This window comes from Budorcas taxicolor, chromosome 2 (assembly GCF_023091745.1).
Source record: "Budorcas taxicolor isolate Tak-1 chromosome 2, Takin1.1, whole genome shotgun sequence".
NCBI lineage: Eukaryota > Metazoa > Chordata > Mammalia > Artiodactyla > Bovidae > Budorcas > Budorcas taxicolor.
The window spans coordinates 5,159,636-5,182,614 of record NC_068911.1 but is presented as its reverse complement, the minus strand read 5'-3'; the positions used below and the strand labels follow the sequence as shown (position 1 = coordinate 5,182,614).

The 22,979-nt window shown below is 57.8% G+C and overlaps 1 protein-coding gene across 1 annotated transcript in view; it reads left to right on the top strand.

Annotated features, from left to right (window-relative positions):
- Positions 1-4,443: 4,443 nt before the first annotated feature.
- TECPR1 (tectonin beta-propeller repeat containing 1) overlaps positions 4,444-22,979 on the top strand; it is a 28,683-nt gene continuing 10,147 nt past the window's right edge. Inside the window, exons 1-15 of the mRNA XM_052661333.1 lie at positions 4,444-4,505; positions 9,132-9,367; positions 9,613-9,795; positions 10,045-10,167; positions 10,988-11,113; positions 14,064-14,238; positions 14,363-14,463; positions 15,620-15,721; positions 16,860-17,005; positions 19,672-19,985; positions 20,318-20,463; positions 20,876-21,031; positions 21,509-21,658; positions 21,748-21,905; positions 22,731-22,864. Of these exons, the coding sequence (XP_052517293.1) occupies positions 9,143-9,367; positions 9,613-9,795; positions 10,045-10,167; positions 10,988-11,113; positions 14,064-14,238; positions 14,363-14,463; positions 15,620-15,721; positions 16,860-17,005; positions 19,672-19,985; positions 20,318-20,463; positions 20,876-21,031; positions 21,509-21,658; positions 21,748-21,905; positions 22,731-22,864 (2,239 nt within the window). The 5' untranslated portion in view covers positions 4,444-4,505; positions 9,132-9,142. The remainder of the gene's footprint in view (positions 4,506-9,131; positions 9,368-9,612; positions 9,796-10,044; positions 10,168-10,987; positions 11,114-14,063; positions 14,239-14,362; positions 14,464-15,619; positions 15,722-16,859; positions 17,006-19,671; positions 19,986-20,317; positions 20,464-20,875; positions 21,032-21,508; positions 21,659-21,747; positions 21,906-22,730; positions 22,865-22,979) is intronic.

Sequence of the window (22,979 nt, the reverse complement as noted above, 5' to 3'; positions counted from 1 at the left end):
GACTGAGTGACTGAACTGAACTGTATTCCGAAAGGTATATAAATATTAGGGACTTGAAAGTATAAGTGCAAGTTTATTGATTTGGCTGTGCTGGGTCTTAGTTGTGGCATGTGGAATCTAGTTCCCTGACCAGGGATCGAACCAGGGCCCCCTGCGTTGGTGGGGAGTCTTAGCCACCAGACCACCAGGGAAGTCCCATGAGTGCAAGTTTTATTTTGTTTGTTGGAGTGTAGCTTATGTTAAGCAAATTAACCTGGGCTTCTTGGTCCACTCCTGACCCTTGTACTTTACCACTGACCTCATCAGTTTATCCTCCTTAACCCTTGATTAGCCGCCTTTATACACCCAACTCAAATAAACCCCTACAGGTTACAGCCTTTTCTGCCTTCTCACATTATTTCTCTCTCCCTGATTGGACCTTTTCATCCAGATGAAGAGGTCTCTTGAGCAATCGGAACCCCCAGTAGGGCCTGACACACAGTAAGCACTCCGAAAATGTTTGTCAAGTGAACATTTGACTCGGCTGTGTTTCCATGATTTTGCATGACTGGGTGGGGCTCAGGCAGCTGACAGTGACTGTTGCTGGCTCCAGGTTAACTCGCTGTTTGTCTGTTAGAGGTTGTGTAGGTTTTCTCTTAGATACAAAACATCCACTCTTCACATGAAGACACGGGTGCCTGACCTTGGCTGTGTGAATCTGGACATGCACGCGAAGTCTGAGCTGCACTTTCTACACAGTGTTTCTGCAATTTTTTCTCTACAAAAGATGGGGGAAATACCACATTTTTAGCTGCTTTATCTCTTAAGTATCAAGTGAAAAATGAAAGTGTTGAACTTCATTTCATCAGCAGAGTGCAAAAGAAGGAGCTGGATGGCGTGGGCCACCCTGGGGGTTGGCCAGCACTGGCTGAGTGGTGAGAAGGGGTCGTCAAGCCGAGGAGTGAGGCTGCTCAGGGTCCCACCCCAAGAGCGCCAGTTTCACAGCCAACATTTGACTGACTTGGCTTTACAGAGGGAGAAACAACTGTAAGCAGAATTAAAGTGAAAAGACTGTGTACCACTTGTGAGTAAGTGTTTACTCCCAGTGAAAAATAATGTCCACAGAGAAAGGAAACATCAGTGGCTAACAAAGAGAGATGCCATTTCAGTTTAAGAACAACCTAAGCACCTCAGCTTAGCTCACGGTAGACAGCCTACCATCACGAGAGGGGTGAAGACAGCCCCATACATTGCTGATGGGGGGGCTGAAACGCAGCCATGGGGTGAGATGTGTGCGAGTCATTTCTGCTAATCTCTGCCCTTTCGTTCAGGCTCTTCCAACATTTCTCAATGTATGAATTTACCCTTCTATCTGGGGGACTGAGGGAGGGATATTCATTCCTTTAATAAAAATCAAGTACCTGTTGTGTGCTGAGCAATCATAAAGCCCTGGAAATTCCAATATGAGTAAGAGAGGCACTCCCTCGGAATCTCATGGTGTGGTCAGGGAGACAGATGGGAAGACAAACAATTGTAATACGACATATGAGGGGCTGGAATGGAGAATGTGCCAAGTATGAGGGTGTAGACTCAGGTCTGTTTTCCCTTGGTAAGATCTGACCTTTGATCTGAGACTTAAGGTGGCATGAGAGAGGAAAGTGGAAGAAGGAAGGTGGGTAGGGCGTGTGGGACAGTGGGATTTGTGTGGAGGAAGCCCAGCGGTCTGCTGGAGCAAGGGAGGGCCCGCATATTGAGCTCTGCCAAGGCTCAAGCTTAGAGGTTCAGGGGAGCTGAGGCTACCACGGAAGGGGAAGCCAGGTGGGGGAAGCCATCGGGAAGAACCTCAGCTCTCTCCTATGGTTGATGGGCAACCGCTGGAGACATCCAGTCAGCCCATCCTGGCATCAGTCCAGCCATGCCTCTCTGCCCCAAACAGCAGAATATACACAGTAATGTCCATCATCCTGAAAGGAGCTCTCTACCAATCGTCGGGAAGGGTGCTGGATCCAGAGTCGTTTAGTCTAAAGTGTTTCTGGAACTCTCACAAAGCAGTGATGCAAATGGCCAAGTTCACCAGCCCGATTACACAGAGGTGATAATGACACTAGGAATACGCGAGTCCTCACTGGGACCCAGGCACTGCTGTAAGCGATCTCCACGCACTTCCTCACTTCATCCTCTGCACCACCCAAGGGTGCAGATGGGGATGTTATTCCCACTTTGTAGATAAGGACACAGGAGCTGAGTGACTCACATAGCAAGCGAGGGACCTGGAATCTGAACCCCGGGGAGAGAAGTGGCAAAGTTAGCATGGAGAAGAAACAGGAAATGAAAGCTGAGATTTTTAAAAAGCAGAAACCAGAATGAGGATGATCAGTTGTGGTGAGGACAGAAAAATGCAGACCTCCTGACAATAACTGAAAGGTCAGCTCTGCAAAGGCTGGAAGGACTGGGGAGTGGGGGTGGGGTTGGGGGAGGAACATGGGTCCCCAGAAGATCCACTTGTCAGACCCTGAATCCAGGAAAAATGGCACGGAACTCTCACAGCACACAGCACTGCAAGGACCTTGGAGAGCTCCTGAGTCCACGGCCTGTCCTGAAGCAGAGCCCAAGGCCAGACAGGAAGCAGCTACAAAGTGTCACACGCAGAACAGGATCCAGTTCTTTCTACTTTAAGACTAACGTTTCTGCAGACCAGTGGCCATTCACGCTCCTGCTAACAGTACTCCAATTCTCCTTTGAGGAACCACCCCCTCTCTCTGGCTGGGCCCTTATGCTATGGGTCTTAGCTCAAGCTGCTACAGCAAAAATACCACAGACTGGGGAGTTAAACAACAAATATTTCTCACAATTCTGGAAGCTGAGGGTCCAGGATCAAGGCACTAGTAGATATGGCGTCAGGGGACAGCCTGCTTCCTGGCTTGAGGACAGCCACCCTCTTTGCTATAGCATTACAAGAGGCAGGGCTGTGAGGTCTTCTAGTCTGTTTAGAAGGGTTCCACCTTCATGACTTAACCCTCTCAAAGGTCCTATCTCTAAATGTCCCTTCAGGGATCCGAGTTTCAATTATGAATCCTGCTGCTGCTAAGTCACTTCAGTTGTCTCCGACTCTGTGCAACCCCATAGACAGCAGCCCACCAGGCTCCCCCATCCCTGGGATTCTCCAGGCAAGAACACTGAAGTGGGTTGCCATTTCCTTCTCCAAGGCATGGAAGTGAAAAGTGAAAGTGAAGTCACTCAGTCGTGTCTGACTCTTCGCGACCCCATGGACTGCGGCCCACCAGGCTCCTCCATCCATGGGATTTTCCAGGCAAGAGTACTGGTGTGGGGTGCCATTGCCTTCTCCGAATGATGAATCCTGGGAGGACACCAACATACCATCCAAAACAACCCACTTCTCCAGGCTCAGTCAGTCCACACATGCCATTCCCTCATCACACACGACTCCGCAGAGCCATCCAGGGTGAACCAGAGGCTTCAGCCCTTTCTCCATCTGGAGACAATCCATGTGGGGCTTCCCCTGTGGGTCCCCAGAAGGAACAAGAACCAGAGAAGAAGGGAGAGAAGCAAGGTCCAACTGATACTGCTTCACCCTCTGTGTCTGGCTGTGTCTGGCCTTTCCTCAATCGCATCTCCTTTCTTGCTTTCGTTTTTCTTTCTCCAGCCCAACTTTGGGGAAAAAATCGTCTCCTACCTCTCTGGGTTGTTGGAGAGATGAATTGAGAAGGCCCACGTACAGCACTTACACCGGAGCCTGGCACCCATCAAGCACTCACGTGTTGGCATTACTACATAAAGCTACCCCGCAGTAGATCTTCGAGGGTAGTTAAACACTGGCGGCACAGAACCTGAACAAAACGGTGACTTGTTATTGCTACCACACCATGTGGTACTCACAAAATCACCTGTTCCTGGGATTTCTCCCGAGAAGGTTAAAGCTTTCTGTGTGGGCAAGGCGACGTTTCGCTTAGGTGGAAACCACCTGGACACCTGTTTCGGTGCCTGATTCCAAGCGCCCCCAAGCCGGCTCGCGCCACCACCCCCGCCTGCTCCTCCAGTCCCTGCACGGCTGTGCACCCAGGCGCCTCCCGACCCTGCCCCGCTCCTCGCCTGAGGCCCCGAGAACACACCGCCTGCTCCAATGGGTAGACCCTGGGGGCGGCCGGCGGCCTCAGGAGGCGACCGGCCAGGTCCCGGGGGTCTGTGGACAGTGTGCAGGGTCGCCTCGGCCCCGGGAGCACCGAAAGCGCGCGGAACCACCGCCGCTTCGCGGCACTTCAGCCAGACCCCGGAAGTGGGCGGGCGCGCGACCCCGCCGAGACCCCGAGGCCGGCTGAGGACGCAGTAGGCCGCAGCCAATAGCGCGCCTGCGGTCTTTGCGTCACTGCAAAGCTGACCAATGGGCGCGGGTCTGGCGGCCGCTTCCTGCCCACAGTCTCCTCCGCCTCGCGGGAGGGCCGGGCCGCTCTCCAGCCGCCGAGCAGCAATCGCTGCGACCCCGCCCGCGCGGTGCCCCTCTCCCGCAGGTGAGTGCAGCGGCGGCCAGGAGGGGGGACGGGCGCCTCGGTCACTCCTGCAGGTTGGGGCGGCTGAGGCAGCAACTGCGTTTTTCCCCCGCGTGCGGAGTGGGGAAGGGGCTGTGCTGGTGCTCTTTGCTGCACACCCGCGGGCGCAGCGCCCCCGCCCCGCCTCCCCCCAGCAACATGACACCCCAACCAGCATCTGCCCTGGAGTGACTTGGGAAGTGGCTGGAGGGTGGAGAGGATCGAACCCGCCTCCCCTCCTGTGGGCAGTTATGACAGCAAAGCTGCTTGTCCTAGGATTAGCTCAGGCAGATGGCCAGGGCCGGCGCTGAGATGCTACTGGTGGCCGGGCAAGGGGCCCACCTGTCGCCCCACCACTGGGAAGCAGAGTGAAACCAGGCTGACCGCCCAGATCAGAGAGCCGGGGGTTATTTTGTGAGCTACCAAATGTGGGAGAGGATGGACCCAGCTCCTCAGGAAGGGCTCAACTGTCCTGCATGTCCTTTTGTTTTCTCCCACCTTTTTGACCCTGATATCGCCTCCCAGCAGCCCTCACAATTGTCAGGCAGACAGTGAGCCGCTTTAGTAGCAAAGGGTTTTCTCTGTACAGGGGATGGGTGTGACAGGGTGTGATAAAAAGGAAAAAAAAAAAAAAAGGCAGCAAACCTTGCAGGAAGCAGTCCTAAGGCGACTGGGAAGTTAATGCTTCAGGCTCTCCTTTGGGACTCTCTGTCTCTTCCTCTACCACACCCCAGCCTACTCTCTCCACCCCCACCTTCCCTTGGGTACCTCCACTTCTCTGCAGGAATCTGTTAATTAACCACGCAGAAAGGCAGATGGTTCTGAGGGTGGCCAGCAAGTCTTCTGAGTAGAATGACTGAGGCACCAACTGGAATTCACCAGGCAGAGTTTCTTGGTGAATCGGAGGTCACTTTCTTGGGAGATGTTGCCTCTACCTCTTCACTTCTACAAAACAAAGAAATCCCAGAATTGTGGAACGCAACGCTTCAACCTCCCACTCAAGAGCCCTCTGACCCAGTGACCCAATGTCCCTAGATGTGTTACCCCATCACCTCACAGCCAGAAACTGGCTCATGAGAAATTGAGACCACATCTTGGCCAAGGGGGTGGGACTCACCAAGGATGGCTAACTCCTGTCATCTTTAGCTGGGAAGGGAGGATTTTCCACTCCAGAAGGAGTTTACAAACATCACCCCCAGGTGAGTCTTCTGTTAGCTGCCCAGAAGGCTCAATTATGTCTGTTTGGAAATGACCACTTAGTCATTTCTCTGAAGGAAAGTGTATTTAAGTTCAACATCATCATTCATTGAGCCCAAGATGCAGACTGGGCCTGACCTCACTGGTTACTTGTACAGTGAGCCAAGAAATGTCTTTGAAGACTGGGTTCACATTAAAAATGTCACCATGGGGGACTCCCCTGGTGGCCCAAAGGCTAAGACTCCATGCTACCACATCCCACATGCTGCAACTAAAGATCCCATGTGCTGCAGTTAAGACCTGGCACAGCCTAATAATAAATAAAACTTTTTTTATTAAAAAATCACCATGGGAACTGACATACCTCCTTCCCCTATGTAAAACTCTTACTTTTCCCCAACAACTTATGAAGAGGATTGTCAAACATAGTCAAATTGAAAGAATTATACAGTAAGCACCCACATACTCACCTTCCACCTAGATTCTACTATTGACAGCTTAACATACTTGCCTTATCGCACACCTATCCACCTATTAGAAGCTTTGTATTGTTGTGTAGTCGCTAAGTTGTGTCTGACTCTAGGAGCCCTCCAGGCTCCTCTGTCCATGGGCTTTCCCAGGCAAGACTACTGGAGTGGGTTGCCATTTCCTTCTCTAGGGGATCTTCCCAACCCAGGGATCAAACCTGGGTCTCCTGTGTTGGCAGGCGGATTCTTTACCACTGAGCCACCAGGGAAGCGTGACCTAGGACCTTACTTTTAACCTGAAGTATTTGTGACATTTGGCTTCCCTGGAACTGTATTTCCATCTTCGCTCAGGGAGTCAGTGAATGTAGGTGGCAGTGATTTTCTGTAACTTTGAATAAACACTCACTTTGTGCAGGGCACTGGGAGATGCAGAGGAAATGAGGAGGTCAAGGACTCTGACTGACCAGAAAGGGCTTTGATTTTTTGTTTGTTTGTTTTTAAGAGAGGGAAGATTGGCAGTCTGGGAGAGTAAATGCCAAGAAGTAAAATGATTTCAGTAACACTCGCTGAGTTCCTGCTGGGTGCTGAGCACTCTGGTATAACTCTGTGCCTATGTTACCTCTTTCAGGTCTCACAACAACTACAGAAGTAGGTCAGTCCTCCTTTCTGCCTTTTCCAGATTAGGAGATTGAGGCACAGAGAGGTTAGTCAGTGGACTCTCGGTCATGCTAGAAGGTAGTGGGGCCAGGACCCAAATTCCCACAGTCTGGGTCCAGTGTGACTCTGGGACTCTTGAGTCACAGTATAAATGCTTCAGGGGGAGAGTGGACCCTCAGGCTTGACCAGGGAAGAGCAGAAGGCATCTGGATGTGCCACAGCTATCCCAGGAGTCCCAGCTCAGGCACCCAGATGAAGTTGCCAGTTTTCAAATGGCTTCAGAAAGCTGGCGTCCTGACTTCCCATGTGTTTGACCTGGACGTCACACTTCTCCATTCTTCCTGTCGCCACTGCCTGTCCTGGGTGTTTTCCAAAGTTTGGCACCTGCTCCACTTCCTGACGTCCTATTCTTTATCCTTCAGTCACTTCCTTGCAGCCCACACTCTCTTCTCCACGTTTGTAAGACACACTTGGTTCCAGACGAGCCTGGTTGCTCCCAGCAGTTGCTCCTGTTTTCAGAGGCGCTCCGTCACCCATGTTGCCATTCCAGCTGTCACGCTGTCTGTGCCCCCGGTGTCTCGAGCAGAACAGCCTGGCTCCAGCTGTGAGGCGCCCAGGGTCCGTCTTCTGGTCGCTCCAGCTTCCAAGTCAGACAAGCTGTGCCCTCCTTTTGCGGCGCTGCGCGGTCTTGGGTGTGGGGGCTGCTCCATCGGGCAGAGCTGCTCGCTGTGACCCCCCACTGCCCTCCTCCAGCTGCTCTGTTTTGCTGCCGTAGGTCTGGCCACGTGGCCTTGACGTGGCTCCAGGAGTCAAGCTGCAGGGAGCAGCAGCCCCATCAGCCCCAGGGTTGGGGGGTGGGAGGCGGTCAGTGGTGATGCTGAAAGCTCAGCTTCTCTGTACACCAGTGCCACACTGGATCTCGGAGACAGACCCTGATGCTGGGAAAGACTGAAGGCAAACGGAGAAGAGGGTGGCAGAGGATAAGATGGTTAGAGAGGTTCACGTCCAACTCAGTGGACATAAACTTGAGCAAACTCCAGGAAATAGTGGAGGACAGAGGATCCTGGCATGGTGCACTCCAGGGGTCGCAGAGTCAGACACAACTTAGCAACTGAGCAACAACAGAGTTCCGGGTGAAGTGAAAAAGGACAGCTTTACCGCTCTGCCAGGCAAAGGGGACCACAGCAGGCTAAATGCCCTCAAGTATGTGTGTCCCTATGTGGGGAACATAGTGACAAGTTTTGCAGTAATTGTCCAAAGAGGGTGTGGTAAGCTCATGGACAAGCTGATGGGCTGGTGGTGAGGTCAGCACCACCATCATCAGCCTTCAGCGTCATCAACCTTCGGGTCCAATGGCCTGGGGTCTGCATGCTTGTGGGAAGCGTACTATGCTTAATCATTAACTTCTCCCATCTGGAGGGGGTTTCCGTGTCTGCAAGGTAGCTTAAAGGTACTGTGGTGTGTGATGGGGAACCAGGGCCTTGCCCCAAGGCTGCTCTGGACTGTCTCTCCCTGGTCTTGCAGTCCCTTCCTTCCCTAATTACCAACTGCTTGAATTTGTGCCCAGAAGCCCTATGGGGCTCTGCCGTTGTCAGTGTCAGAGCACAGGCCTGGGCCTGCACACCCTCCATGCAGCAGAAGGGGAGACGAGAGAAGAAGGAACAGCAGCAGAGAGCGGCAGGAGGAGGGGGTCAAGGGGAGGTGGCCACCGAAGGCGGGTGAAGACAGGCACCTGCCATCCCTGCCACCCTCTCAGTCGAGGGGCTCCTACAGGACCACACGGGACTCTGGCTGGGGTGCCGGGCCTATGCGGATGCCCCTACCAAACCCAGAGGAAGGGGGATCAAGAGGGGCCCCGCCAGCGTGAGGGGGACCCTGTGCACCAGAGGGTGGGGCCTCTGAGGTGGCCTCTCAAGGATTCATTAGATCTGCAACCTGTCATTTATTCTTTAGACAAGGAAGACCCAAACTGTGACCAAATGATAACACTATTCATTAAACTGGGGGCAGTAGGTATTTGGATGGTATATATTTTTTTCTCTGGACTTTTTTGTATATTTGGAGAAAAAAAAAATCCTTACCCTGAGAGGGAGAAAAGGCAACAGAAAAGGAACCTGGACTGAAGCTGGGCTCTCCCCCTGCTTTGCCGGGGGGTGGGGAGGGTGCTCAGCCCCCTGCAGCAAGAGAGTGTCACCTTGGATTTCCCTGCCTCGCCAGGTGGTCCCCAGGGCCAGGGTCCGAAGCGGCCGTGCCCACTGACCTCACCCTCCTGCCTCTCTCCCCTCAGCCCCCAGGGCAATGCCCAGCTCGGCACTGTGGGCAGTGGACCTGTTCGGCAGGGTGTTCACGCTGTCCACGGCCGGGCACCAATGGGAGCCATGCAGGGATGCCCAGCTGGAGTTCAAGCGGGTCAGCGCGGCCAGGGACTGCTGCTGGGGCATTGCCTGTGACCACCGGGTGTACGTGCTCGTGGGTGCCAGCGACGTCCCCATCCGCTGCCAGGAGGAGGCCTATGAGAATCAGGTGGGTCCGAGGGGTGGCAGGGTCGCTGGGAGATGGCCCTGCACCCCCGATGCCTGGCCTGTTCCCGCCTGTTGCCTTCATTCTGCTGAGATCGGGCCGTGTAGCCGCTGCAGCCTGCGCCCTGTCCTGTCCTCACCAGGCCACTGGCCGGGTCTGCACAGGCTCTGGGGCGGGTTCCAGGAGCTTGCGACAGCTGTGCCCCAAGCCGCCCGGGCCTAAGGCCAGTCTCTGCCTCCGGCCTGCAGCGCTGGAACCCCATGGGCGGCTTCTGTGAGACGCTCCTGCCGAGTGACCGCTGGCCGTGGAGTGACGTGAGTGGGCTCCAGCACCGGCCGCTGGATGGGGTGGCGCTGCCCTCGCCACACTGGTCGTGGGAGTCAGACTGGTACGTGGACGAGAATTTTGGAGGGGAGCCCACGGAGAAAGGGGTAGGTGAGCTCGGGCCTCGCCGGCGGGGCTGCCCCATCCCCTCAGTGCTGCCCCCAGCGCCCCGTGGCGTCGGACCTCGGCCTGGGCCCCGCGCGCCCCCTGCTTGCTGGATGGGGCCCACAGGGTGATGCTTCAGGCCACAAGCTGCCTCCCCGCCCCTCTTCCGTCCCGTTCCCCCTTCCCCGGCTCTTTCCTGTCCTTCCCCGGGAAACTTCCAGAGGCCCCCCACCCCCACCTTGATGTTTCAGGGGTGGACGTATGCCATCGACTTCCCTGCCACCTACACGAGGGACAAGAAGTGGAATTCCTGCGTGCGGCGCCGGAGGTGGATCCGGTACAGGAGATACAAGTCTCAGGATACCTGGGCCAAGGTCTGGGGACCTGTAGGACCAGGGGGCACGTAGACAGCAGGCCCGCAGTGGGGAGTGCCACGTGGCCCTCCGGGTCCTGGCCTCTGACCCCGTCCAGTGCTGAATGCTGTGACCCTGTGTCCCTTCCTTTGGGGGATGGCCACTCTGGGAGCTGGGCCGGACTGTGGCCCAGGGCAGCACAGCAGGGCGTTGCCCTGGTCTCTGGACTGCCCTGTCCCGGACTGAGACTCGATCTGGGTACATCTTCCTCCCCAGCCCCCCACTCCACCCCACCCCATGTGGGAGCCACTCAGGCCCTTGTATTTTTCCAGTGACCCAGAAAAACCAACCAAGGGATGTGAGGCCTGGACTGGGATGCTCAGGGGCCCTGAATGAGAGGAAGGCCTCAGACCCTTGCCCGACCTCTCTGCAGGGCCCATGCCATGAGGTGGGGCCACCGGCCCAGCCTGCCTGGCCCCGGGGTGGGAGCAGCGAGGCAGCAGGGCAACAGCCAGGGTCATGGGAGCCCCCACCCCACAGCCGTGTCCTGGGGTCAGCTCCTTCTCCATGGCGGATGGAGTCACAGCGAAGCAGGGGCCGCCGTGAGCCCTAAGGGCCAGCAGTCCAGCCTGGGGCCGGTGGAGGGGAGGACACGGCAGAGGGCCCTCCACCCGATACTGCCCACCCTGTGGGGTCAGCGGGGCCGGGCTAGAGGACAGAGGGAGCATGCTGAGGGCTGGCGGGCAGCCAGGGTGGGGGCTCGCAGGAGCGGACCAGCGCCGCCCCGGTCCCAGGCGCCCACGGGCACTGAGGCCTCCTGCCTCCCATCCCCTCGATGCAGATCCCTTCGGAGGACGACCCCCAGCAACTGCCTGACCCCTTCAGCGACCTCTCTGTGGGCGGGTGGGAGGTCACAGACGAGCCCGTGGGCCGCCTGTCCGTGTGGGCCGTGACCCTTCAGGGAAAGGTAAGGCCGCCCCAGAGCTGCGGGTGGGAGGTGGTGGACCGGGCCACCCACAGAGCGGGTGGGGGAGAGGCTGCCCTCGCCGGCCTCCCGGGTGAATGAAGGCGGCCGCTCCTCGGGCCCTCCTCCTCACGTCCTGTCCCAGCAGCAGGGGCTTCTGAGCAGGTGGCATGACGCTGGGGGCCCCACAGTCCCCCCTCCTGTGACCCTGCTGTCCTGGGGACCCTCTGGGTCCTCGTCCTCCCAGAGGCCTCTGAGCTCCCCTGCGTGCCTGGTCCTGGCGTATCCCTCCTCGAGCACCAGGAGCCTTGGTCGGCGCCCACCCTGGACTGGGTTGCATCAGGCTGGGCCCCTCAGAGCGAGGCTTGGCCCCCTCCCTGTGCCCTCCGGTGCCTCCCACACAGCAGAGTGTCCAGTATATTAAGGGCGGGCGGGTAGATGGGTGGGTAAGTGGGTGGATGCAGAGGGGTCTGGCTAGGTGGGTGTGTGTGTATAAATGGATGGATAGTTACATGGATGAAAGCATGGATGGGTGGATGAGCAGATGGGTTGGTAGACAGGTATATGGATGAATGGATAGTGGATTACTAGGTGGATGGATGGGTGGGAGGGTAGATAGATGGGTAGATGGGTGGGTGATATATGGATGGCTGTTAGGACGGGTGGGTGATGGATGGATGGATGCAAGGCTTTCGGATGGGTGGATAGATGGGTGGATGGGGGGAGGTTTCGAGAGGAGAGGAGCGTCTTCACTCGGGGAGCTTGCCATCTAGGAAATGTGATTCAAAGAAATGAACCCCACCCCTGCCAGCAGCAGGGGCAGCGACACAGACGGTCCTGGGCGCAGGTGGTCTAACACTTTGTGACTCCTCAGTACTCTGAACACAAACTGATCAAAACTCTCTGCATGGTTTTGGAACAGTCCCAGCAGGCGTTCATCAGGCCCGCCTCCAGGTCCTGCTCGGTGCAGGCTGAGGCCACCCCGTAGTGGCTTTCTCTTAGCCACACTGAAGGGTGCTGGGGAGCTGGACCGGACGCAGTGCCACTGCGGGGCCACCTGGATGCAGAGAGAGGGGAGAACAGGTTGGAGAGCCGCGCCGGGTGTGAGCCAGCGCTCCCCTGTGTCGCTCCCACGGTCCATTAAAGGTGGAACCAGGACCTGGGCTTTGGGTGAAGCTGGGCAGAGAGTCAGGTCAAACCCAGCAGGCAGCAGGAGGGGGGCTGCCCAGGACTGGTTCTGCAGCATGGGGGGCTGTGGATCCAGCCGCTGGCTTAGTCACTGGATAAACTGTCTGAAGAAGCACCCAGCAAAACTTCATGTGCAAATAGGGCCCATTACATGGAACGCATGTGGGCAATAGTGAGAGAGTTATAACCTATCCACTCTAGTGTCCCTTTTCTCCCTTGGAAAATAGTGTTTATACTAAATCACTGCAAGTGTGTTATTCATTATCATAAGCGAGACCATGTTACATATTTCGAAAATATGGTGCTCTGCTAAGAGAGCATAAAGTTTATAAATAAAATTAATGAGTAATAAATCTCACTAATAAAGAGTTTTTAAAGACAAAGTGAGGTGACAGGGTTGGAAGGCCTTGGACCCCCAGGCTTCCTGAAGCACAGAGACATGCCACCCCCTCCAGATGGAACGAGCCACATAGTTTGGGCAATAGAAGCAGGTGGTTCCTTCTTAAATACCTGATTATGCTCCCTGTCATCCAGTTAAGGACAGAAAGAACGTTTTGTTGTTGTTACTCAGCTGCTAAGTCCTGTCCGACTCTTTGGACCCCCTGGACTGCAGCACAGCAGGCTTCCCTGTCCTTCCAGTGCTGTCTCCCAGTTTGCTCAGATCCGTGTCCACTGAGTCAGCGATGCCATCTAACCATCTCATCCTCTGTCGCTCCCTTCCCTTTTGGCCTTCAACCTTTCCCGCATTGGGGTCTTTCCCAATGAGGCGGCTCTTCTTATCATGTGGCTAAAGTATTGGAGCTTCAGCATCAGTCCTTGCGAAGAACATTTTGAAGTGAAATGTGTTTCTAGTCGTATCTAACTCTTTTGTGACCCCATGGACTGTAGCCCACCAGGCTCCTCTGTCCATGGAATTCTCCAGGCAAGAATACTGGAGTGGGTTGCCAGTTCCTTCTCCAAGGGATCTTCCTGACCCAGGGATTGAACCCGAGTCTCCTACATTGCAGGCAGATTCTTACACCATCTGAGCCACCAGGGAAGCCCAAAGAACATTGTTGTTGTTCACTCGCTCAGTTGTGTCTGACTCTTTGCGACCCTATGGACTGCAGCACACCAGGCTTCCCTGTCTTTCACCGTTGTCTGGAGCTTGCTCAAGCTCGTGTCCATTGAGTCAGTGACGCCATCCAACTGTATCTCGTCCCCTCCTGCCTTCAATCAGGGTCTTTCCCAACAAGCCGGCCCTTCGCATCAGGTGGCCAAAGTATTGGAGCTTCAGCATCAGTCTTTCTAATGAATATTCAGGATTGATTTCTTTTAGGATCGACTGGTTTGATCTCCTTGCAGCTTAGACATTCCTTAAAAGGAGGCTTGAGGGTTTTCTTATCTAGCCACCCAGGCCCCTGCTTCTTAGAAACAGGTGTGCTGAGAGCATTTGGCCACTAGGGGGCGCAGGACACCCAGGCCAGGGCTGGAGTTCTCACAAGTCCAGCAGTTGACAAAAGAGGTCTGTCCCCTGGGACCGCCAAAATCCACGTGTTGGTGTCACATATTCCAGCATAGGCAGGAGACATCTAATCTGGCGCGAGGCTCTGGATGGCAGCGGGGACAAGGTGAGGGAGATCTGGGTGGTCCCCTGGAGACCCCGGGTCCTCCGGAGACCCCCGCGTTTAGGCTGTGCACAGGCTGATACAGATACAGCTGAATTCTGGGAGCTGACCCGGCATGGAGCCCTGGCCTGACCCTGCTGGTATCCCTCGCCTCCCAGGTGTGGTACAGAGAGAACGTCAGCCACCACAACCCCGAAGGCTCGTCGTGGTCCCTGGTGGACACACCCGGGGAGGCGGTTCAGATCAGCTGTGGGCCCCACGACCTGCTGTGGGTGACGCTCTGGGAGGGCCAGGCCTTGGTTCGGGAAGGAATCAACAGGAACAACCCCAAAGGTGAGCGGCTCTGCGCGCTGTGCCGGGAGAGGCGGGCAGGGGCCACCTGGCTTCAACCCCCCACCCACCCACCCCGAGCTCCTAGTGATGGGGGCTGCCTGCACTTCCTCCTGGGGTCGGGTAGGAAGTTCCTGGTCCACAGTGGAGCCTCCCACGTCTGAAAATGGGATCCTGCACGTCTCCACGGGAGTCTGCGTGGTCTGGGCCGTCACTAAGGACCGGAAGGTAAGACAGGGTCCCTGGGGCTGGGTCTGAGGGCTCAGTTTAATGTTGAGGGTCGTGTGGGTTTTTGTCCTTGTGAGTGTGGTCTTAACTCTTCAGGGCCCCCCTAATGGCCTGGTGGTAAAGAACTCACCTGCCATTCAGGAGCCATGGGCTGGATCCCTGATCCAGGAAGATCCCACGTGATGCAGAGCAGCTCGGCTCGTGGGCCACAGCTGTTGCGCCCTCGAGCTCCGAGCCCATGCCCTGCCACAAGAGAAGCCGCCGCAGGCGAAGCTCTTGTGCCTCAGCTAGAAGGAGCCCTTGCTCGCCCGGCCAGAGAAGGGCCCACGCGGCAGCAGGCCCAGCACTGCCAACAGTTAAGAATGGAAGTAGATTCTGCTCTTTAGAGCACAGCCGGCCTCAGCCGAGCCCTGTGCCCTTTTCTGCCGCTGCCACTGGTGATCTCCGAGCTCTTTGGTGAGCCCACCCTCGCCTTGCCTGCACCCCTGTACCAAGCCCAAAATGACTATCCCTCAACAGGCCATAGCATTCCAGATATCAGAAGCAAACTCAGCTAACTGCCTGCCTCCCCCTCCTGTCCAGAAGTGCTCATTTTTACCTTATCAAAGGCGAGTCCAGTGAAATATGCTTATTTTGAGTTGCTTTCACAATCTCTTTTCTTCTTGCTTCCGCTATCTCTCGTCCCAGGGCATCTTTTCTTTCTTTTTTAAAATAACCATTTGTTTTTCCTGTGCTGGGTCTTGGTTGTTGCAGGGAGCAAGGTCGCCCCCAGCCGCGGCGCGCGGGCCTGCCCCTGCAGGGCTTTCCCTTGTTGCAGAGCCCGGGCCCTGGAGCACCCGGGGCTCAGCAGGCGCGGCTCTGGAGACAGGCTCAGTGGTCGTGGCTCTCGGGCCTGATTGCTCCGTGGCAGGAGGGACCCTCCCAGATCAGGAATCACATCTGTGTCCTGTGCATTGGCAGGGGGATTCTTCACCGCTGAGCCACCGGGGAGGCCCAAGGGCATCCTTTCTGAACGGTGTGCTGTGCTCATCTGTGGCCTGAACCAAAGGACCAAATTACTCATTTGTTCTTCCTGAGACTTTAAAGAAAAAAAAAAAAAAAAACCCTTCCATTTGAGTGGCCCTCCAGGGAGGTGTGTTTATTTCTGATTTCCCAGGTTTGGTTCCGAAGAGGCGTCAACTCTCACAACCCCTGTGGCACCAGCTGGATCGAGATGTTTGGAGAAATGATGATGGTGAACGTGGGCCTGAATGACCAGGTGTGTGGCGGGGGCGGCCTCAGAGCGGGTGCCCCGTGCTCCCCACTGTCCCTTTCCACCAGGCCTGCGTGTGAGGCCGCTAGGGCAGGGGTCTAGGGCCAGCACACACTGCAGGCCCACGAGGGCAGCTGGGGGGCCGCTTCCCGCTGAGCCCCAGAGCAGTGGTCACGAGCACGGATCTGGGCGGGGCGTTCACTCTGGAGACTGGGAGGCGTGCTAAGAGGTATCTGCGCACAGGTAAAGGACAAAACATTTTCCAGCTCTAGCAGGGGCATCTCGCCAGCATCATGAGCACCACAAGCACGGTTCCTACAGGGTAGCCGCCTCCTCGTAGAGAGAGGTTTGGCTACTTTTAAGACTCGAGGGTGCAGGTGACTCCTTTCCCGTTGCTCTAAAAGCGCTTCCGGGGTGCAGGGGTGGCGGCCTTTCCTGTGCCCACTCACCCTTCTCACCCACCGTGGTGGCCTGGGCACACACGGGCAGGGGCGAGATGGGTGCTAGCTGGTGCCCACGGGCCTGATCACAGAGGCCGTGGGCCATGACCAAGTGACAGAGGTGCCACGACCTCCACAGCAAGGTCTGCTGGGGCCACGGCTCTGCCTTCGGGCACCCCCAGAGCCAGGGCCCGTCCTCTGGGCCCCTCAGCTACCCATGCACCCACCTTCCTCAGCGCCCAAAGATAGTGGGCAGGAGGCTTGCTCGGCCATCTTCCCCCTAAAAATGAGGTTGGAATCAAGAAGGTTATTTTGCCGCTTCAGAAAGACCAGGAGCATCCTCTGGGTTCACTTGGGGAGCAGCTTCCTTCCCACAAAATGCCACACAGAGGATGGGGACACGGGTGGGAGTCCGTCCCCACGCAGCGCCCACCAGCACTGGCACCTCTGTGGACCCTGGTGCCCCAAAGCCCTGAATCGGCCTGAGGTCATGGAGCCAGGGAGGGGTTCCTGCTCACCTGGGGCTTGGAGCCGTGCCCGCCCTGGCCCCTCTGGGCTCTGCTTCGGCACACAGCCCCGAGGCCCTTCCTGGGCACACCCCGAGATGTGTCCTCGACCCGGGGTGCTCGCCCCACACGGTCCCCCCACCCCCTCACAAGGAAGGGGGCTCCGCCCCGCCCGCCCAGCAGTACCTCTCCGTGCAGGTCTGGGGCATCAGCTGCGTGGACCGGGCCCTGTACTTCCGTCAGGGCGTCACCCAGAGCGAGCTCAGCGGGAAGACGTGGAAGGTCATCGTCGCCGGCCGGGAGGGCGGCCGCTCGCTCTCCGGCAGCTCCTTCGGCCTCCTCAGGTGACAGGCGGCGGGCTTAGGGCCGGGCTGGGCGGGCGGGGCAGGAGGAGGCAGGAGAGCGCCAGGCCCGAGCCGTGGCGACCTGCAGCTGTGGGGCCTCCTCACCTCCTGGGCCGGGGTCCTGCTGGGCCCGAGGGCAAGCGCTGCACGTGGGAGGCGGAAGCGGGCAGCTCAGCGAGGCCAGGGCGTCCGTCCACATGGGGCCTGGGGCCGTCCGGAGCGGGGCTGGCCGTTGGTCTCGAAGCCTCAGGGTCTGGGCGAGGAGAGGAAAGGCTTCCGTTCCCGGGATGCTCAGGCCCTGTGTCCGAGGAGAGCGGGAAGGAAGGTGCGGGGTCTCTAAATAGGAGGCGAGGCCAGGACTGAGACCAGAACTCCTGGAGGCCCAGCTCCCTGGGACCCCCGCGCCCGGCCTGCAGAGCTTCCTTTTCGAGGCTCTGCTTTTCTCGAAAGGTCCCAGGTGTGCCCGGCCGCAGCTCTGGGGACCACGCCCTGGGCTCCCCGGGGTTAGAGGGGAGATGCGGCCCAGCCCTGCCCGATGGCCAGGGGAACACTGGCAGGTGACCCAGCACCTCAGCCGAGGCCACCTCTGCTCTGTGACGGGGGCTGCCTGCGTTCACCCTCCCAGCCGCACGGCCTGCGATCCTGTCTGCAGCTCGGGCCCCCCTCAGACGCTGGTCTCCACCCTCTGCTCCCCCAGCTCGGCGGTCAGCACTCGGCTGCACCGTCAGCCTAGAGGGGCCGGGAGCCCAGCCAGTGGGGTTTGCTCACAGTTACCTGTGGGTTGCGGCTCTCCAGCCAGTAGTTCTCAAAGTGGTCGGCACATTGGAATCAGCTGAGAACTTCCAAAACCACTGATGCCAGATCTTTGTGACCTTGGGTTTGTCAACGGCTTGTTAAATATGATACCCAAAGCACAAGAAACTAAAGGAAACATAGATAAGTCAGAGTTCATCAACATTAAGAAAATTTTGTTCCTCTAAGGACACTTCAAGAAAATGAAAAATTCAAAAGGATGGGAGAAAATACTGGAAATCATATATTTGACAAGGCCTACTATCGAGAATATATAAACGGCTCTTGCAACTCAACAACAGATAAAAAGAACTGAAAAGGGCCAAGGAGGGACTTCCCTGGTGCTCCCGCAGTGAAGGATCTACCCTGCAACGCCCTTCTTTTCTTGGTTGAGGAACTAGGATCCCATGTGCCACAATAGAGAGTCCATGAAACACAAAGAAAGATCCCAAAACGAAGATTTCCCGTGCCGCAACTAATACCCAACGCAGCCAGACACATAAATATATATTTCTAAAAACAGTTCGCATGCCACAATGAGGATCAAATGTCCCATGTGCCACAACTAAGACCCAAGGCAGCCAAATAAATAAAAAATAAAAAGTTGGGAGGAAAAAGACTTGAATAGATACTTTGGAATAGTAGGTACATGAGTGGCCCACAAGCAGAGGAAAAGATGCTCGACGTCATGAGGCGTGAGGGAAACGCAAACAAAACCACGTTACAAAGACAAAACGAAACACGTTGGATACCACTTCACACCCACCAGAACAGCTATAATCAAAAACAGAGATAGAATCAGTGTTGACAGGATGTGGAGAAGCCGGCAACCTCCTGCCCTGCACTGCTGGGGGTGTGATGATGCGGCCACTTCGAATACAGCGCGGCAGCTCCTCAAGAGGTTAAGGACAGAGTTACCATAGGACCCAGCAGTTTCAGTCCCAGAAAGAGGCCCAGGAGACCCGGAAACAGACGTTTAAACAAAAATTTGCTCACGAATATTTCTCGCAGCACTGATGAGCTTCCCAGGGGTTGCTAGTGGTAAAGAATTCGCCTGCCGATGCAGGAGATGCAGGTTCGATCCCCGGGTCGGGAAGATCCCCTGGAGAAGGAAATGACAGCCCACTCCAGTGTTCTCATCTGGAGAATCCCATGGACAGGGGGAGCCTGGTGGGCTAGAGCCCGTGGGGTCGCAGAGAGTCAGATATGCCTGAGCGACTGACGCACCCCTTATACTCAAAATAGCCAAAACGTGGAAGCAACTCAAATGTCTGTCAGTGGAAGAATGGATGGATAAAACAGTGTATCCATACAACGGAATATTATCTAACAATAAAAAGGGATGAAGAGCTGGCACCGCTACAGCACAGATGACCTTTGCCGTCATTACACTAGGTGACAGCAGACAGTCACAGAAGGCCACAGCCTGACCAGGCCATGTGTATGAAGTGTCGGGAACAGGCGAGCCCGTGGAGACTGAGAGGAATGGGCGGTTGCCAGGAGGCTGGGGGAAAAGAGAGTGCAGAGTGACTCTGTAATGGTACACGAGTTTCCATCTGGGGCGGTGAGAAGGTTCCGGCAGTTGGTTGTGGTTCCAGAACACTGCAAATGTACTTAATGCCACCGCATTTTATAATTTTAAATGGTACGTTTTACATCCCACGTTTTTACAATAAAAAAGCCACAATGCTGCTGGATCTCCACCCAAGATGCATTGATTTGGCTGGTCCGGGTGTGACGTGAGACCTTTCCAAGTTCCCGGGGTTCCTGCTCCCTGGGGAGAGGGATTGCTGTCTGTGGCAGAGAGGCTGATTTGCCCAGGGGGTCGCACAGTATGTGTTCAAGGGAGTCACAGGTTTGCCCCCTTCTTCCAGCGCCGGCTGCTTCTTTTGCAACGAAGTGAGGGGCAGTGCCGAGTCCTGTGGTCCTGGCAACTCGGATGCCTCCTGGGAGGTCCCTGGCCCTGCCTCCAGCCCAGCTGGGGTGCATGGGAAGGAGTCCAAGAAAGGGCCCACCCATGCAACTGCCAACTTTCCAGAGGCCACCGACCTCTCCTCACTGACGCTCCTCCCGCTGGGCCTAGAGGAGCCTGACAGCGTGGACTGCCACGCGCTGTGGGCCTGGGTGTCTGGCGGAGGCTGTGCCGTGGAGGCCCACACCACCCTCAAGTGGTTCACCACCCAGTCAGGTAAGCACAGCTGCCCAGCGCCGCAGACGGGGCTCAGGGGGATCTGGAGCAAGCCTGGCGCCCCCACCGTGCTCAGTCCCATCCTTCTGGAGCATTCCGCGATCAGTCAGGCAGTCGGAAAGAAGGGCATTGGCCTGGCGCCCCTCCCTTCCCTGTCCCAGCAGGGGCGGCCGTCCCATGCTGACGTTTGGAGGACACCTGCTTCCCCACCAGGGTGAATGATGGCAGGGAGGGGCTCACAGGACATTTCACAGAGATGCTAGCCTAGCCTTCCAGAAAGAAAGGGCCGACTCTGGGCTGCCGCCCAGCCCTGAAGCTGTGCTGGCTGGCAGGCCTGTGCCCCTCGGTGCAGACGCTCTCGCTGTCCATCACACCGGCCCAGACGGCCGCCTGGCGGAAGCAGATCTTCCAGCAGCTCACAGAAAGGACCAAGCGGGAGCTAGAGAACTTTCAGCACTACGAGCAGGCGGTGGAGCAGGTGCGTGGTGCCTGAGGCACTTCCTCCAGCAGGCATCCATTAAGCGCCTGCTGTATGCCCGCCCTGAGGAGAGTTGTGTGTGGCCCCACTGTGCTCCCGGCCCAGAGGACCTGGCCCCGTCTTGGCTGGTGTGGGTCCCCGCATTGGGCACGGAACTGCCCGGGGCCTCAGTTTCTCCACCCTGTGCAGCGGGTAGCGGGTGCTGATCCCCAGACTCACAGAATGCCCTGGCTTGGGGCCTGGCCCCGGGCGGGTGTCTGATGATGTCACTTTTGACCTTAGGATGAAGTTGGGGGGGGCAGTGCCCCTGAGGCAACGAAGGGAGCAGGGTGGCCCTGGGGTGCCGGGTGCGGGGCTGGAGTGTGGGGCCCGCCTGTGACTCCATCCCACTGTGCTCCTGGCGCTGCTCCAGTCTGTGTGGGTGAAGACTGGGGCCCTGCAGTGGTGGTGTGACTGGAAACCCCACAAGTGGATGGACGTCCACGTAGCCCTGGAGCAGCTCACGGGCCACGATGGGGCTCAGGACAGCATCCTCTTCATCTACTACGTGGTCCATGAGGAGAAGAAGGTGGGCGGGGCGTCATGGAGGGGTGGGAGAGGTGGGGGGTGTGTCTGGGGAGGGGGAAGGTAGGGGGGGTGTCAAGGGGAGAATAGTGTGGGGTGTCTAGGGGAGGGGGGAGCTGCTGCGGGGGGGAGGGGTTGCTGTGTCTAGGGGAGGGGTCTTCCAGGAGGGAAAGGAGCTGGTGGCCGCATCCCGGGCAGTTGGGGCAGCGTGTGCAGGCCCTCGAGTTCCAGAGGAGGGAGCAGGTCCTGGCGGCAGAGTCAACCTGCCACCAGGGCTGGGGTTTGAACCAAATCAATCCGGTTCTAAACATCAAAAAGGTCACTCAGGTTTCTGCTCAGGAGCGAGCCCCCACAGTGACCGTGCCTCCCACCCCGCATGGAGCCCCACTGTTCTGGGGAACCCAAGGCCCTCTGTCCCTGCTCCCCCCACGGCGCCGGGGCTCCACCCAGGGTCCCGCTGACCCCCACCCTCTGCATGCAGTACATCCACGTGTTCCTCAACGAGGTGACGGCGCTGGTCCCCGTGTTCAGTGAGGCCAAGCACTCCTTCGCCCTGTACACCCCCGAGAGAACGCGGCAGAGGTGGCCCGTGCGCCTGGCTGCCGCCACTGAGCAGGACATGAGCGACTGGGTAAGCAGGCGGGGGTCCCTTGGGCAGGGGTGGGGGCCGCCGTCTTGGGGCCAGCCCGGCCTCGCTGACCCGCCTGCCCCCCTTGCCAGCTCACCCTGCTCAACCTGTCCTGCTGCGAAAGCCAGAGGGTGCACGGCCGCCCCTCCCCGCAGGCCATCTGGTCCGTCACCTGCAAGGGGGACATCTTTGTGAGCGAGCCCGGTCCAGACCTCGAGGGCCCTGAGCGCCGGCTGCCCTGTGACCAGATGTGGGTTGGCTGCACCCGACCGGGCTGGGGGCTGGGGGCTGGGGGCTGGCCCGCCCCCAGATCTGGGTTCCTGCCAGCCTGGCCTATGCAAGGACCCCAAGGGGGCATCAGGAACCTGGCGGGGCTGGGGGGGTGAGGCAGGTGTGGCCACCGTGTGGCATTTAAAGCCACAAGGTGGAGTGAGGCCCCCCAGGGGGGCAGAGTGAGCGGAGTCCCGGGACACAGGTCTCTGACTGTGTCCTGCCACTGCCCCCCGGTCACCCAGAGCCCATGAGGACTGGGGGCACGTGGGTGAGGCTGGGCCCACACAGTAGCAAGAGGGCATGTTTCCCACCCTCTGCTTGTCCGCTCCTGGTGGCCCTGTGTGCCCGGGGCCCAGACAAGCCCCACTGCTGACAGTGCAGGGCCTCCGCCCTCAGGAGGCCACCCGGGTGGCCGCACACCCCGCGTCCAGGAGACCGTGCCGGCCCACGCAGTGGCTCACCCTGCTCTGCCATGACCCGCCCCGACCTGGGGCATGGGAACTCGGGGTGCCGACCTCAGCTCCCCACAACTGTCCCCATTACCCACACAGCTCCACGGACAGGGACTCCTAAAGGCCCTGCCCACTGCAGGCCTGACCAGCTCCTGCACCCGCTCTGGGCCCCCTTTGCTGGTTAATCCCCCCGGGGAAGCCGAGCAGGTTCCCTCATCCTCAGTCGCGTCCATCACTGGAGACCAAAGCTGAGTCAAACGGGAGCCCTGGCAGGCCGCAGAGGGAGGGGATGAGGCTGGAGAGACCTGCAGGACGCGTCCCCCGCCCCCCCGCCCCCCCCGACGCTACAGGTTCTGGCGGCAGATAGGCGGCCACCTGCGGGTGGTGGAAGCCAACAGCCGGGGCGTGGTGTGGGGCATCGGCTACGACCACACGGCCTGGGTCTACACGGGCGGCTACGGCGGAGGCTGCTTCCAAGGTGAAGGTGGGCCCCGCTCCCCCGGGCCCACCCCGCTCTAATCCCTGGCTGGCTTCCCTGCCCCCGTGCTGACGCTCGTTTGACGGGTGACCTTCACCTCTGCCAACCTCCACGTCCTGGG